The 15,153-nt window shown below is 40.0% G+C and overlaps 1 protein-coding gene across 1 annotated transcript in view; it reads right to left on the bottom strand.

Moving 5' to 3' along the window:
* Positions 1–15,153, bottom strand: part of dok6 (docking protein 6) — a 117,284-nt gene that overhangs the window by 21,611 nt on the left and 80,520 nt on the right. The window contains exon 4 of the mRNA XM_088321874.1: positions 7,287–7,406. Coding sequence (XP_088178000.1) covers positions 7,287–7,406 — 120 coding nt within the window. The remainder of the gene's footprint in view (positions 1–7,286; positions 7,407–15,153) is intronic.

Here is a 15,153-nt window from a genome sequence, read left to right on the forward strand (position 1 = left end):
TGTATGAGGGGGTGAGGGACAGACAGAGATGGGCAGATCCAACTAGATGTTTGATCTTACTGTACACACGGTCCAGTGTTTTTTTCCCTAATTGCTCAGTCCACGTATTGAATGGATTTGGGAAGTACTGTCCTTAAACATGCCCGATTAAAGTCGCCGGCGACGATAAAAGCTCCGTTGGGGTACAGACGCTTCCCTACTTACGACCATTCGACTTAGGAAAAACGGTAGATACGAAAAAAAATTTCAGGATGTCGAAAAATATCCGTATATTGCTGTAAGTTAGATTTTTTATTGTGTGCACCTTTTTCCGAGTACAGGACAGTAGTGTAGTGCTTCTTTCCGCCACTACCGGCGTGTGGTGGCGCTGCGGAGTGTTAACATTCTATACTGTATCTCCAGCGCACCAAGAACTTTGATGTTTTTATTGTTTCATATCTCGTGCATTCATTCAATATGGTTGGTGTAAAGTGTAAAGAAGAGGTGTAATTTTTCTAACGGCCGCCAGCGGCGCTCGAGTGTTGCTACCATTAACTGCCCTGTCAAAGCTATATTATTATTATTAAAGCTTTGGGAACTCTCTCGGTGTACCGTCTTTCTTTGTAAATATGCGTAACCCATGTATAATATGTATTTGCAACTGTATATTTTTGTAATGTATTTATTTTAGACAATTATTCTGATACAGGTGAACGAAAAATGAGGGGCGGAACAAACGCGGGGTGCCGAGTTAAACCGCTAATGGTGAGGGACGGACAAGGAAAGAAGAGGGGGTAAAAAGTTGGTTAAAGAAAAAGGAGTTGCATGAGTAAATGTCTTCATCTGATATATTTTTCCCACCCTTACCTTTGGAAAGATACACTTTTTTTCCTTGGATTACTTTCAACGGGACCCGGACTCTGCAGGTCTGCATCAAACCTTAAGTACCGGTATCATTTTCCGCTCATTTTGCCGGCTGTGATTTTTAGACTGTGGACTTTAACGAAGGACATTTAGTTTCAATCGCGGGACTTGAAGTCGGGTTTGGGTTAATTTTGTGTTTGTGTTACACGTTTAAATGTGGGCGCATGCGGCTTATATACAGGTGCGGCTTGTGTATGTACAAAATCGGTTTTCCTCTTAAAATCTGGTGGGTGCGGCTTATAATCAGGTGCGCTCTATAGTCCGGAATTTACGGTAGTTGCGTTCATTCGAGGGATGAGCGATGACAATATTTTGGCCACCCTTTCAAAAGAGAACTGAGAACAATAGAATACTAATTCAATACGATTTCAAGGAAAATGCTTTATTATTTGTTTGTGCTTGTTTATGGTTACTGTATGTTTTAAAGGTTTTGGTGTTATTTGGACTTGGTGTCAATGACGATGGTAAGGATATCAATCTTAAAACGTTGTATTGATCGTCCCTAATGAATTTTCCTTCAGTTGTTCAAGAAAGAGGCATGCATGCCTCTTTCTCTCATTCTTTCACCCCAAATTAACTGTCACAAGCAGTGGGGGCTTCTCATCGAAGCTAAATGGCTTCTCACTAATTACACCCAATGGCTCCAAAATAAGCCATGGATAGAAAATAGCCATGTCATAGCCCGGCGTATTTTTAGGCCTTGATCTAATGATGTCCTCGTGCAGATTGGTGGGGTTGGACGGTGGGTGGGGGTTACGATTTGAAATGGCAATTCCTTGCCTTGGCTTATTCACCCTTACAATACCAACCGTATTACCAACTGTATTACGATACCAAACTGTATGTAACATCCTACATGCCGACATTTCTTGTGTAAATATCGTGTGAATTATAACTATAACCTTATCCTCCTTGTTTTATAACCTTATCTTCTCTGTTCCTCTATTTTCTTGGCTTTTTTACCTCACTGTGAATGTGTGACACTGGAGTGTCATGCCCAATTTCGTTGTCACAATATGTTAACCCATTTTGTAACAATGACAATAAAGGTATGTTCTATTCTATTCTATTCACTCACTGCATCACATCTTGGCTCGCAACCAACGATTTATTTCATAATCGATGAATCGGTCGATTATTTTTTTCAGATTTTTTTTTCAATCATTTTTAGCTTTATCCTCTTCGTTCAAATATTGAAGTTCTGGACATATAAGAAATAAGGCACCAAACAACTGGATATCCTGTAATATAAAACAATAAAAAATAGAAATGTGTGCTTTACACCTGCAAATATGTAAGATAATATTTTCCTACCATATTGGGCCTCATCATTCAAAACAAAAAAGAGCAATACATTTAATATGTGTTGCAATTTTTTTTCTATACACAAAAAACAATATCCAAAATGTAAACAAACCCAAGATTCAAAAATGGTCAACAAATTTGTTTTTTGGGTTGAATCTTGGAATATGGTAAACATTTCAAATATAAAAAATTATATATGCTCAAGAATCTGCCCCTTGTATAGAGTTAAACATGTAATTATCATTAGTATTTTTCTTTTTTTTTTTTTACTTAGTTTTACATACCTATTTTCCTTTTTTTCTGTATTTCTGCACCAATCTCTGTTCCTGAAATGTTTTAACTTTGTTAATTATGAAACTAAAAAGTTCAAACTATTAAAAAATAAGATAATTCTTTAAAAAAACAATCTTGTCGCCCTCTGCCAAACCAAAGCGGTACTACAACTTCCAGTGACACAACTCAATGGTGTGCACTCTTTTTTGCATAGATTTACGTATTTGGTATCCTCAAAAAGGGGTGATACAGCAGCCGATCTAATAAGTTGCCAACACTTTTAATCATCGATTTTAATCCAATTTAATCGATGAGTTGTTGCAGCCCTAATCACATCCAATTCATTTGTAAAAATGTACATTTTAAAATTTATATTTGTCCTGGGTTTAATGGACTAAATCGATGCTAGGAAGTAAGGAGAAGGATGAGATGGGGGGGAAAAGAAACACTCCAGAGATAATTTAAAATGTATACTGAAATTCCTCGTTACTTCGGGTTTCAAACTTTATGGCCCCAGTGCCAAGTGGGTTATAAAGTATTCCATGATCCAATTTTTGTGAATTGCACAAGTGGGGCCGCGATCCCTTATCGCATATTGCTGCGGGCGGGGACCGGCTAAAGGCTGTTTTGGCTGACCTAAAATGAAATCCACGGTCCCGGCTGCAATCCATTATTGCTGGTTCAAGAGCAAAGGTTGCAGAGATCTCTTTTTTTTTTTTTTTTTTCAGTTCAGGCTGTCAAAGTGTGCCATTGTGGCTAGAATGAACTGCATTGTTTTGGTCACAATCCATTATCCCCAGTCCACTATTACTGAGAGTGGTATGTGTCATGGGCAGTGACTTTTTTCTATTCTTTCCGCTTGATATGAACAGCACCCGAGCGGCTGCGATCTATTATCCCTGATTGATGAATGGTACAAATGGGGGCCGGCAGGGCTATTTAACAACTGTTTTGCCTATTGCGGTAGGTTCTGGTTTTCATTTACCGTGACGAACAACAAATTATATTTGATCATTTCTATAGTCATCAAAAAATAACAGTTGTAATGATTTAAGACATAATAATGCGTTGGAATGATTTATAAAAGAAGTTATTTAGGGAAAGGGTCTCCTATAAGCCACTGGGTTAATAAATCCGTCATCCCTGAAAAGAAAACGAAGAACTTCAATAAAATATAACCCAAATTCAGGGCAAGTTATGCCAAACGTTGTGGGGGTTAAAACAGCAGCTAACTTTCAGTAACATTTACTGAACCTGTTCCCTCTTCCGCTTCCCAATCCCTCGGGGCGATTTCCCGTGAGAGGAATATGTTGGGGGTGCAGCACATTTATTTCACACAGCTTGGGGAGCATAATCTCATCCATCTCTGTGACAAGCCTCATTACGAGGAAGGCCAGTGATGCACAGCGCTTCGCATTAGGACCTGGAACGGAGCCCCGATGGTAGCTCGTGACCCAGGCAGCGACACGATTCCCACAGTGAAAACTTTTGAAGTCGAAACCACATCTACGAGCGTGAAAATGGCAAGAGTACAGCGGTAATTCTTCTCATGAGCTTGATTTGTTCCGGGATCGTGCCCGTAGCTCGAATTTCCTGTGTAACGAGCACATTTCCCGATATAGAATAATTCAAAACATATTAATCGGCTCCCGTCCTCCTAAAGGCAAACAAGTGAATCCTAAACAGCTATACTACAACATCTTCCTGATCACTAAAAATACATTGAAATAGTATTTAAACTTTAAAAATAAACTGTAATAACATAAATAGGATCATATTAATTAATAATGAAATGCAAGTTTATTATGACCGCTGTAATGGTTGCAAAGAGGAATCACGGAGTTAGCATACTTACCGTAAATTCCGGACTCTAGAGCGCACCTGATTATAAGCTCCCATCACATTTTAAGGGGAAAACCGATTTTGTCCATACACAAGCCACACCTGTATATAAGCCGCATGCACCCACATCAAATAAACACGAAATTAATCCAAGCCTAACTTCAAGTCCCGCGATTGAAACTAATTGTCCTTCATTGAAGCACACCGTCTAAAAATCACAGCCGCCAAAATTAACGTAAAATGATATAGGTACTTCAAATTTGTTGCAGACCTGCAGATTCTGGGTGCCCGTTGATAGTAATCCAAGGAAAAAAAGTCTATATTTCCAAAGGTAAAAGTGGGAAAAATATATATCCATTATTGTCCGCCGTGTCCACAAAAACTCACCTTTACCGGTCCCCACCTTCCCATCAGCCCGCGTTTGCTCCGCCCCTCTTTTTCAATTTGCTCGTGCAGAATAAGTGTCTCAAAACAATACATTACAAAAATATACTGTAGCAAATACATATTACACATTATCACAAAGAAAGACGGTACATCGAGAGAGAGTTTTCAAAGCTTTAATAATAATAATATAACTTTCATCCTAAACCGTGCCTTTGGGAGGTAGCCTCACGCTACTAACAAGACGCTCGCATTCCTTCAAATGAATCTGTTAAGGGAATAAATGCCGCAATCGTTAGAATCACGGCAGACCATCCGCTTCTTCCTCCTTGGTAAGGGTATCTAAGATGACTTTCTCATTGTCGAAAAGAACCTATATCATGATGACGCCGCCCCACGCTCACTAACTTTAATACAACCCGGCAATATGCCCGTGTGCTTTTAACATAGAAGCTGCGTCATGAGACTTATTATGTGCAATTTGCACGATGAGGGTATATTAATGCTCATAAGTTGTGATCTTTCTCGTCGCATATATTCCACCGGTCTACCTTTTGTTCTCGAGCGCCGATGGCGGCTGTTAGAAAAATAACATAAATTGGCCGCATCTCTGAATAAGCCGCAGGGTTGAAAATTTGGGAAAAAAGTAGCGGCTTATAGTCCGGAATTTACGGTACACATTTTTTGATTATTTCACGTTTCGTGCGCCATATGATGATTTTTACAAAAAAATATATATTTTTTAGAAAGGCCTATCTCATTTTGCCCATCTGGGGTCCAATCCAAATGGTTTCTCTCACCGGTAGCAGATGACAACGTTATCATACATTATATATCCATGTTATTCATACAGACGCTCTCTTACTTACGACCATTCGACTTACGTAAAACGGTACATACGAACATTTTTTTCGTAAGTCGAAAAATACATTGCTGCAAGTGAGATTTTGTATTGTGTGCAACTTTTTCCGAGTACGGGACATTACTGTAGTGCTTCTTTCCGCCGCTACTGGCGTGTGGTGGCGCTGTGAGAGGTCACCCAGAATCCACTCCGAAGAAGAAATCCGCTTCCTCTTCCTAGTTCGTGTGTAAACATTCTATACTGTATCTCCAGCGCGCTAAGCACTTTGACATTTTTATTGTTAAATATCTCGTGCATCTATTCAATATTGTTGGTGTAAAGTGTAAAGAAGAGGAGAGCCGTTTCTTTTAAAATGAAAGTGAAATAAGAAAGCTTGATGCGGTTGAGAAAATGGTCGAAACGCTTTTTTGGACACTTTTTACTACACAGGACCTCTTGAAGCGCATCTTCCAAAAGTAAGTTGAACTCAACTGTATTTATCTTTATAGAGCATTTTAATTTATGAATTTTTTTTTAGTACAAAAGAATAAAGGTTACTTATACAAGCCTTAAACATACTTACATAAACCATACACATACAAAATATAGCATTGAAGCAACTTACGGACAAATTCAATTAACGATAGATTGTTCGGAACCCATTTCGTTCGTAAGTAGGGCAGCGTCTGTATTATAAATTATAATATTATAAATGGGGCAGCACGGCAGCGCAGTGGGTAGCGCGTGGGTGGCACAGTTCTGAGATCATGAGATCGAACCTCCTGTGTGGAGTTTGCATGTTCTCCCCTTGCTTGCGTGGGTTTCCTCCCACATTCCAAAAACATGCATGTTAGGTCAATTGGCCGGTCCAAATTGTCCTTAGGTGTGAATAAGCGAGCGAATTGTCTGTCTCTGTGTGCCCTGCGACTGGCTGGCAACCAGTTCAGGGTGTCCCCTGCCCACTGCCCGAAGAAAGCTGGGATGGGCTCTAGCACCCCCGCCATCCTAGTGAGGATAAGCGGTGCAGACAATGAATGGATGGATATTATAAATAGTCTGTGTTGCAGTGAGTAAATATGTGTCCTGTTCTGTTTGTAAGATTCATTATCACCTAGTAAGAAGGATTTTCATTCTTAAGGGGAGCAATTGGTGGAGGTTGACAGGTATCAGATCGAGAGACTGTTGATGATATGTAAGCACTTACTGTACACTTAAAATTAAAATAATAATAATAATAATAACAATTTCCTTGTATTGTCATTCTGTGTAACAATGTACACAGAACGAAATGTCGATTGCACCTGACCCGTTGTAGCGAGCCGATGCAGCCGCAGCCAACAGAGGGCGCCGCCGACCACTTTTTAAGTCTTAGGAATGACTCGGCCGGGGCGCGAACCACCGACCTCCCAGTCTCAAAGCGGGCGCCTTACCATCTAGGCTACTAATGTAACATTAAAGGAATATTCACTCAAAAAATATTTTGCTGCACAATTTTTTGAATGTGCAAACTGGACAAACGATGCTGGTGGTAAGCAGTCACAAGAGTGCCCTCGAGTGGTAGCCTTTGGGACTGCAAACTGGATTGTCCTTCGTATAAATGAGGTCGATACCAAAATTCTCTTGTTTTGAGGCGCTTGTATAAAGAGGTACCACTGCATTACTAAAAGGGGAAAGCCCGGTGACTTTAGATTGACCCGCGTTTTCTGTCGGTTTTACCAGAAACTAATTGTGCACTCACCATTCTGCTCACGCTGAACTCCCGCTGCCAGCAAGTCTGGCTCGCCCAGGCTGATGTCGTTGAGACGACTGCCCAGGCACTCCGCGCTCAGTAGTTTGCACCATTCTTCCGCGTCCAGCTCTGCGTGGGGCCAAACAACAGTTCGACGTTGAAATAACCCCAAATTCGCATTTGATGAAATACGGACAAAAGCCGCAGTTGAGGAAGATAATCAGATCAAATATTTTGATTTCATAAAACATGAGATTGGTTATTACCCGGGGATAAGTGTCTTTTGCTGATTAATAGTGGTTCTCAAACAGGGGTGTGATTATTGCAAGGAGTAAAAGCATTTCAGGGAGTACCAGTTTCGGGGGTCAGTATTAAGTTAACAGCAATGTTCCCTCTAATTTTCCACGGGTCTGGGCGTTCACACAAAGTCGGTGAGCAACGCTTGAAACAACAGTGAGCCACCATAATCCCAAGTGAGGCAAGATAATTATTGATCAAACATGTCCAAAACTTGACATCAAGTTACATTTTGCTGAGTTTCCGGCAATGCAAAATGATTTTTCTCTTTTGAATGAATTGACTCATGTATTAATTCAAAGGTTTTACGGCCTACAAATGTCGTTTGTTCCAACAATTCTTTCACAAGATATCCATTTCTTTTTATTTCCTGATAATTTTTGTCGCATAATATTAACATTTTTGGGGGCTTATTTGGTCGGTTGTAAGATACAGAACTGTACTTAATCACATTTTTAGTGGAAATACAATGTTGTCAACAAGATTCACTTGATATACAGTAATTGGAAATTATTTGAATGCAACACAAACTTTTTCTTCTTTTTTCGCTGTTTTTTTTCTACTTTTTTAAAAACATTCCTTTAAATTCCTTTTTCCGAGCTGTTAGTTTTTTCTTTTTGTTCTCTATTTACTTTTTTCCTACATGTCTTTCTTTTCTTTTTTTCCTGGCTTTTTTCTAAATTTTTCCTTCTTTTTTTCTCTTCCTTTTGTTTCTTTTTTTCTCAGCTTTTCACTACTTTTTCATTTTGGTATTTTTTTCTTTTTTGTTCTATTCCCCCTTCCTTTAAGTCAATTTGTGCATAATTGTACTTAATATTTGGTCATTTTGGGATTAAAGATGCAAAAACAACCTGAAGAGCCGTTTAGGACCCGTAAGAGCTGGTTCCTTTTTAGTGAGCCGAGCCGAGGAAGCCGGTTCTCGACAAACTCTACTAACTTTACTCAACTTCGTTCAACTTCAAAATACCGCATTTAGGACACAACGTCAGGGGAACCCGTGTATTTTTACCTTCGTGCACTGTAACTTTGACTTAAGTCGCTTCTTAGTAAGTAATTTTGAGCCCTCATTTTTGTGCGCTGGCTAGATTTTCTTGTGCGCTGAGAATGTGCGAGCAGTGCGCAAATGCGCACGCGTGCAGCTTAGAGGGAACACTGGTTAACAGTGAAACACTCTAAAGATTCTAATAATTTTCTAGTCATAAAAACCTTTAAATCCATGATCACCATCAAAACCACGACTACGACCAATATTTAAAACTACTGTATTTCCCACACTATAAGGCGCACCGGACTATAGGGCTCACTCCCTAAAATGAGAATTTTCTGATAGTTTTTCTGTATAAATGGTGCACCAGATTCTAACACGCATAGTGTGATGTCCTGTGTGTTTGAATTTCCCCCTGGGTACAATAAAGGTCTATTAATTCATCTAAATATCTATCAATCTAGAATTATATCTAAATTAAGGGCTTGGGTGGAACTAAAAATAAATAAGCACCATTCGCTAATCACAATTGCAAATTGGATGCAACGGGAATAAAACCCGGATTGCGGAGGGGGGGGGTGGTCAGATCCTATTCACTAGACTTTAAGGCACAGGTGTCAAACACGGGGCCCGCGGGCCAGATCAGGCCCGCTAAGGGATTGAATCCGGCCCGCGAGACAACAGTCAGAGAAGCGCAAGAGAAAAACAAGCTGCAGGTTGAAATATGTCAACTTGATGTTGCCAAAGCCAGGTTCCTCTCACAAAGACACTGTACTTGTATTTATTTCTCTCTCTCTCTCTCTTTTCCACCCCTTTTCTCCCACACTCTGTCTCTGTCTCTTTCACTCTCTGTGTCTCTATACTTCTCTTCCTCTGTTGCTCTTTGTCTCTTTCTCTCTCTGTGTCTTTTTAACTTCATTTGCTCTAACTTCCTTTTTTCCTTTTCCCTTTTCTCTTTTCCTAACCTTCGCGCTTTCTTTTCTCTTTTCTCTCCAGTCTTTCTATTTCTCTTTGGATTTCTTTCTTCCTCTCCCTCGTCCCCCCTCTCTCACGACTTCTCTTTTTATCTCTTTTGTTTCTCACGCTCTCTCCCTCTGTCCCTTTTTTTCTTTCTTTGTCCCGCCCTCTCTCCTTTTCCCTCCCTCTTTCTCTTATTTCTTTATCTCTCTTTTTGTTTCTCTTTAATCTACTAGTCTGGCCCCCGACAGAATGTTTGTTCTATCGTGTGGCCTCCAGAGTTAAAATGAGTTTGACACCCCTGCACTAGATTATACTGACGACAAATGAAAAGGCATTAGTCAGACATTATATTCGTAGGTGGTACAGAAAAGGTTGCGGAACACTGAAAGCCAGTATTGTATCACCGACTCACAAAGACTTTACGAAGCACACGGGATCCTGAACTGAATGAACAGAAAGACATTATGGGAAGTTATGAGGTCGCCCTGATATTTATAAATAAACCCAAGTCGCATGTTTCCAATGACATCTGTCACTTACAATGCTTAGATTGAGCAAAGAAGAAATGAAACAAACATTTAAACCAATTCTTAGTTTATCATTTCGCTAACATTTGTATCTAGTACCCTGACTAAAGATAGAGAGATAAGACCCATTGACCCGTTATGTCAAAAATACCTCAACACAATGATTAGGGTTCATGTTGAATAATCGGCAATCATAATTTCCCATTAAACAAAACAAAAAACCCCTGCTGAACTCAACAGGTGGTGGCTTTAGTAGCGCAGTCAATCGCAAAATAGGCAAGTCCGTCCTCTCATTCGTTAACTGCGAGAGCATTTGAAAAATCACCGGCTGACAAGCTGCAATAAATCCCATCGTCCGACAGATAATAAACTAGCGTCTGCTTCTTAGACAATAAGACAGAGAACCGGCGGTTGATTAAACCTCTTTATTGTTAAAAAAATGAAGAGATAAGAATGGACCAGAAAACATTCAACTATTGGATATGGGAAAAAAAAAAAATCTAAATATTATTATTGAGTCATTTGCATATTTCTGGACATTTTTTAAATCCTATTAAGCTAAAAGAAAAAAATGTTTTAAGCAGAGAGAATGAGACGAACAGATATATAATTCCTAATTTTAAAAATAAACTGTAATAACATAAATAGGATCATATTAATTAATAATAAAATTTTAGTTTATTTTGACCGCTGTAATGGTTGCAAAGAGGAATCACGGAGTTAGCATACTTACCGTAAATTCCGGACTCTAGAGCGCACCTGATTATAAGCCGCACCCATCACATTTTAAGGGGAAAACCGATTTTGTCCATACACAAGCCGCACCTGTATATAAGCCGCATGCACCCACATCAAATAAACACGAAATTAATCCAAGCCTAACTTCAAGTCCCGCGATTGAAACTAATTGTCCTTCATTGAAGCACACCGTCTAAAAATCACAGCTGCCAAAATGAACGTAAAATGATATAGGTACTTAAAATTTGTTGCAGACCTGCAGATTCTGGGTGCCCGTTGATAGTAATCCAAGGAAAAAAAGTGTATATTTCCAAAGGTAAAGGTGGGAAAAATATATATCCATTATTGTCCGCCGTGTCCACAAAAACTCACCTTTACCGGCCCCCACCTTCCCATCAGCCCGCGTTTGCTCCGCCCCTCTTTTTCAATTTGCTCGTGCAGAATAAGTGTCTCAAATAAATACATTACAAAAATATACTGTGCAGGTGCAGGGGACCCACATTTTCCTATTAAGATATACTGTCAAGACCAGAACGAAGACAGGACCCGCTTGCGTGCGTTTCTCTTAGTTTTATTAGGAAGAAAGGAAAGGGTAGTATGCACGATTCTTAGATCGTTGATCGTGGGGAGCAGGTAACTCAGACGCGGGAGTGGTATTTCCGTGGCGAGCGAAGGCAGTGTCGAGAGCGGGGAAAAACAGATCGGTGGCCGGGACGGGGGAGCAAAAACGTAGTCAAGTTCAGAAAAGGGGTCGGGAATCAAACAGGAATCAGGACAGGAAAAAGTCAGGGTCGGAAGGCTTGCCTAGCGTGAGCTGAGGTTCGCAGACGGACTGACAACGGGTGGCAGGAAGCAGCAAATCAGCGTCCGAGGCAGTTGGCGCCAAAGGAGCGGACTCGGGTGCCTCGCATCAGTAATCATGACATATGCAGAATTTCTAAATTAGCACTAGGCGCCAATAGCCAAACCAGTGGAAATATGCACCAGGCCCAATAAGAACAATAGTAATATTGGTAACAACAATAAAGATAACAAATAATCCCAAATACACCGAATACAGTGGTACCTCTACTTACAAATGTCTCTACATACAAAAGTTTCAGGTTACGAAGTAATTGAACGGGAAAATATTGCCTTGCGCTACTATTTGCCGTACCCAGAGTTTCCCCAATGTAAACAAACAGGCTATTGCTTCAAATGTCCCTAGCAATCTGTGTGTATGCGTGCTCCCAGCATACTTTTCGTGTCACCGTCAGAGTTCAGAGACGTCGAAGAGTAGAGGTTATGGCAAGATAGTGGTTAGGAGGCCACAGCCATCATTCAATCAGTCCAAATTAAAGACATTTGATCAAAATTTCATGGAGTCTCGGAATTTGTGAAAAGGAATCACCCGGAAAAAGTGTTGACAAGTTATCACCACATTTCGCATTTGCAACGGATTGTCAAAAGCCGGCTAAATCAGACGTCATTGGATCAGTTTTTAATAAACACGAGCAAAAAAGGTAAATTAATATTTATTGTTTCCTTTATTCTTCATTTTCTTTACATTATGTGCCTCTCGTATTATGTTCATTGCACGGTAATTGGATTGTTCTGATGCTTTTATGATTTATTAGAAAATACCATACTGTACTTTGTGGGGCTTAGAACAAATTAGCAGATTTACATAAAGAATGTGTCTCTATTACAAAGTTTTCAGGTTAAAAAGCTACTCCCTGAACAAATTTTTATTCATAAGTAGAGGTACCACTGTAATCAAAAGACCACAAAAAAATTTAGATGGCAGAGTAAAGGCATTATATTTAATCTCTTGTAACACTATTTTTACTCACAGTACCACTTTGTACAACATTGTTTTAGCTGAACTCTTTCCCATAATGCACCATTACAATGTTATTCAACATGACACAGTGAGTAAAAATAGTCCAATTGACTGTATTTTCCTATGCAATCAACAATCCTAGTGGCCAAGTGAGATTCAGTGCTCTCACCGCCGCGATCAGGGTTCAATTTCCGTTGCATCCTATGTTGAGCAAATTAAGTCAGCAATATTCATAGAGTGATGAATATTTGCTCAATTACGTTGATATACTGCCGTAAAACCTCGGATTAAAGAGCACGCAAACTGAGTTCTGATTTTGAGTGAAAAAAATGTCCGTAAACACGATTAAATGTGGTATGAACATACATTGAAGGCTTTTTTTTTTATCTTTTTTGTGCGGTCCGGTAGCGGGCCACGGTCCGGTGGTTGCTGACCGCTGACATAGCCCACTCCTACATCCAAAATCATCTCACCTTGCTGAGTTTACAAGATAATGTGGCATTGTTATTTTTTGAGTTTGAGTAAGATCCAATCGACAACCAGCAAGATTTCCCTTCTTCCTCCTTGGTAAGGATGACAGCATGCGCAAAAAGCTGCGGTCCAAAACAATAAATCATGAGTCGGGGAGTCAATAAGTTATTTCCCAAAATCAATAAAAATCCAATGGAATCTCGAGTTTCATAATCAGTGCGGAAATGAATACAGGAAACAAGTTTGAAGCAAAAGACTTTGACGTACTATATGTGTATGCACCCAAGAAGCCCTTTGAGAACGGTACCTTGTACTTGTACACAACAATGTCTGAGTAGTTTTTTTTCTCCTGTTGATTGCTGGCTTTTACAAAACAAAATCAACCAATGATAATAGAACATCAGCACAAAACATCTATACAATACGATAATGTGTCAGAAGCAGAATAGGAGGAGGACCCAAATGCGTAACGAAATGGGGCAGTCATGCGCGTGAACATAAATGCCATTGATTTGGCGATCGCTGGACAGAAGAAGTAGACAGAAGTCCGGCGTGGAAAAACAGGAAGCCAGAGGGCGACGAGATCGATACCAGATACACGAGCAGATACCAGACAGTAAGGGACAGACGGGATCGATACCAGATACACCAGCAGATACCGAACAGACGGAATTGATACCAGACAGGACGGTACAAACAGGATCGATATCAGATACTGGAGACTGGAGTCAGATATCGGACAGGACGAGACAGACGGTATTGGTTCTGGATACTGGAGATTGGCGCAAAATATCAGACAGGCAGAATAGATACCGGAGACTGTAGCAAGATATCAGACAAAACAAGACAGACGGGATCGATACTGGAGATTGGCGCAAAATCAGACAGGATGAGACAGGCAGAATAGATACCGGATACCGGAGACTGTAGCAAGATATCAGACAGGACGAGACAGACGGGATCGATACCAGACACTGGAGACTGGAGTCAGATATCAAACAGGATGAGATAGACGGGATCGATTACCGGACAGAGTCAAAACACACGTCTAGCGGGTGCAGAGGTTCGTTGAAATACTGACAAGGGGTGAGTGAGAGCACTGAGCTTAAATAGGAGGGAAACCAATCAGGCAACGAGCCGCAGCTGGCGCCAAACGGGCAGGGACCTAGTGAGGGCAACGGGAAACCGTAATAATGTAATAGATAATCAAGTTTCCAAAGAGAGTATGTAAAAGCAATGCTTTGAAATGCCTAACCCTAATCTATTGTGTCTTGCAGGAAAAACATATTTAAAAATTTTAAAAAATAAAACCAAACTATCAAAACAAAACCTTACCCTTCTAAAGGACAAAAAAAACATTTCAGGCCTGCGTTCATACTGCTAGCAACTTAAAGAAACTGGCTTTTCATGATTGCACCTTAAAATTATGGGTTCTTCTTAGATGACTAATGTCTGCTCTGTAGAAAAACCTCGGTTGAATATTTATTCGGAAGCTGATGCTTCCTTTCTTTATGTACTTGTACGTTTCTTCTGTTTTTAGCATTAGGCACCTGCAAATGAGATTGCATAGCTCATTATTTTAACTATTACACCATACTTTTGTTCATCTTGACGAGTATGCACAGTTTACATTGTAACTTTTCTATTGCCACACAATTGAGGGCGGATCTGCTTTTGTAACCTAAGCAATTTAAGAAAAATGGCTCAGGGGAGGGCTTTTAGAACAGGTTGGAATTTATTATCTGAGGTTTTGGCTTTCTCCTGTTCACCTTGCAAGATCAAAATCCATGGATGTATTCTGTTGTTATTTAGAGTGTCTGCTTAACTCTAGACTTATTATTAACCTAGGAATAACTATGTATTTATGTATATTTTTATTATTTGTACCTGGCGTTATGCCTTCTTCTGTAGTCAAATCAGTGTTTCTATATTGCTTCTATATGTGTTCCACTCAAATCTCTCTAAAAAAAAAGGCCGAATTAATGAACATTATATGAAGCCTGGGCAGCACGGCGGCGCAGTGGTTAGCGCATGTGCGGCAGAGTTCTGAGGTCATGGGTTCGAATCCAGCTACCG

The sequence above is a fragment of the Urocampus carinirostris genome, chromosome 18 (genome assembly GCF_059441175.1).
Source record: "Urocampus carinirostris isolate Australia breed hairy pipefish chromosome 18, RoL_Ucar_1.0, whole genome shotgun sequence".
Lineage (NCBI taxonomy): Eukaryota > Metazoa > Chordata > Actinopteri > Syngnathiformes > Syngnathidae > Urocampus > Urocampus carinirostris.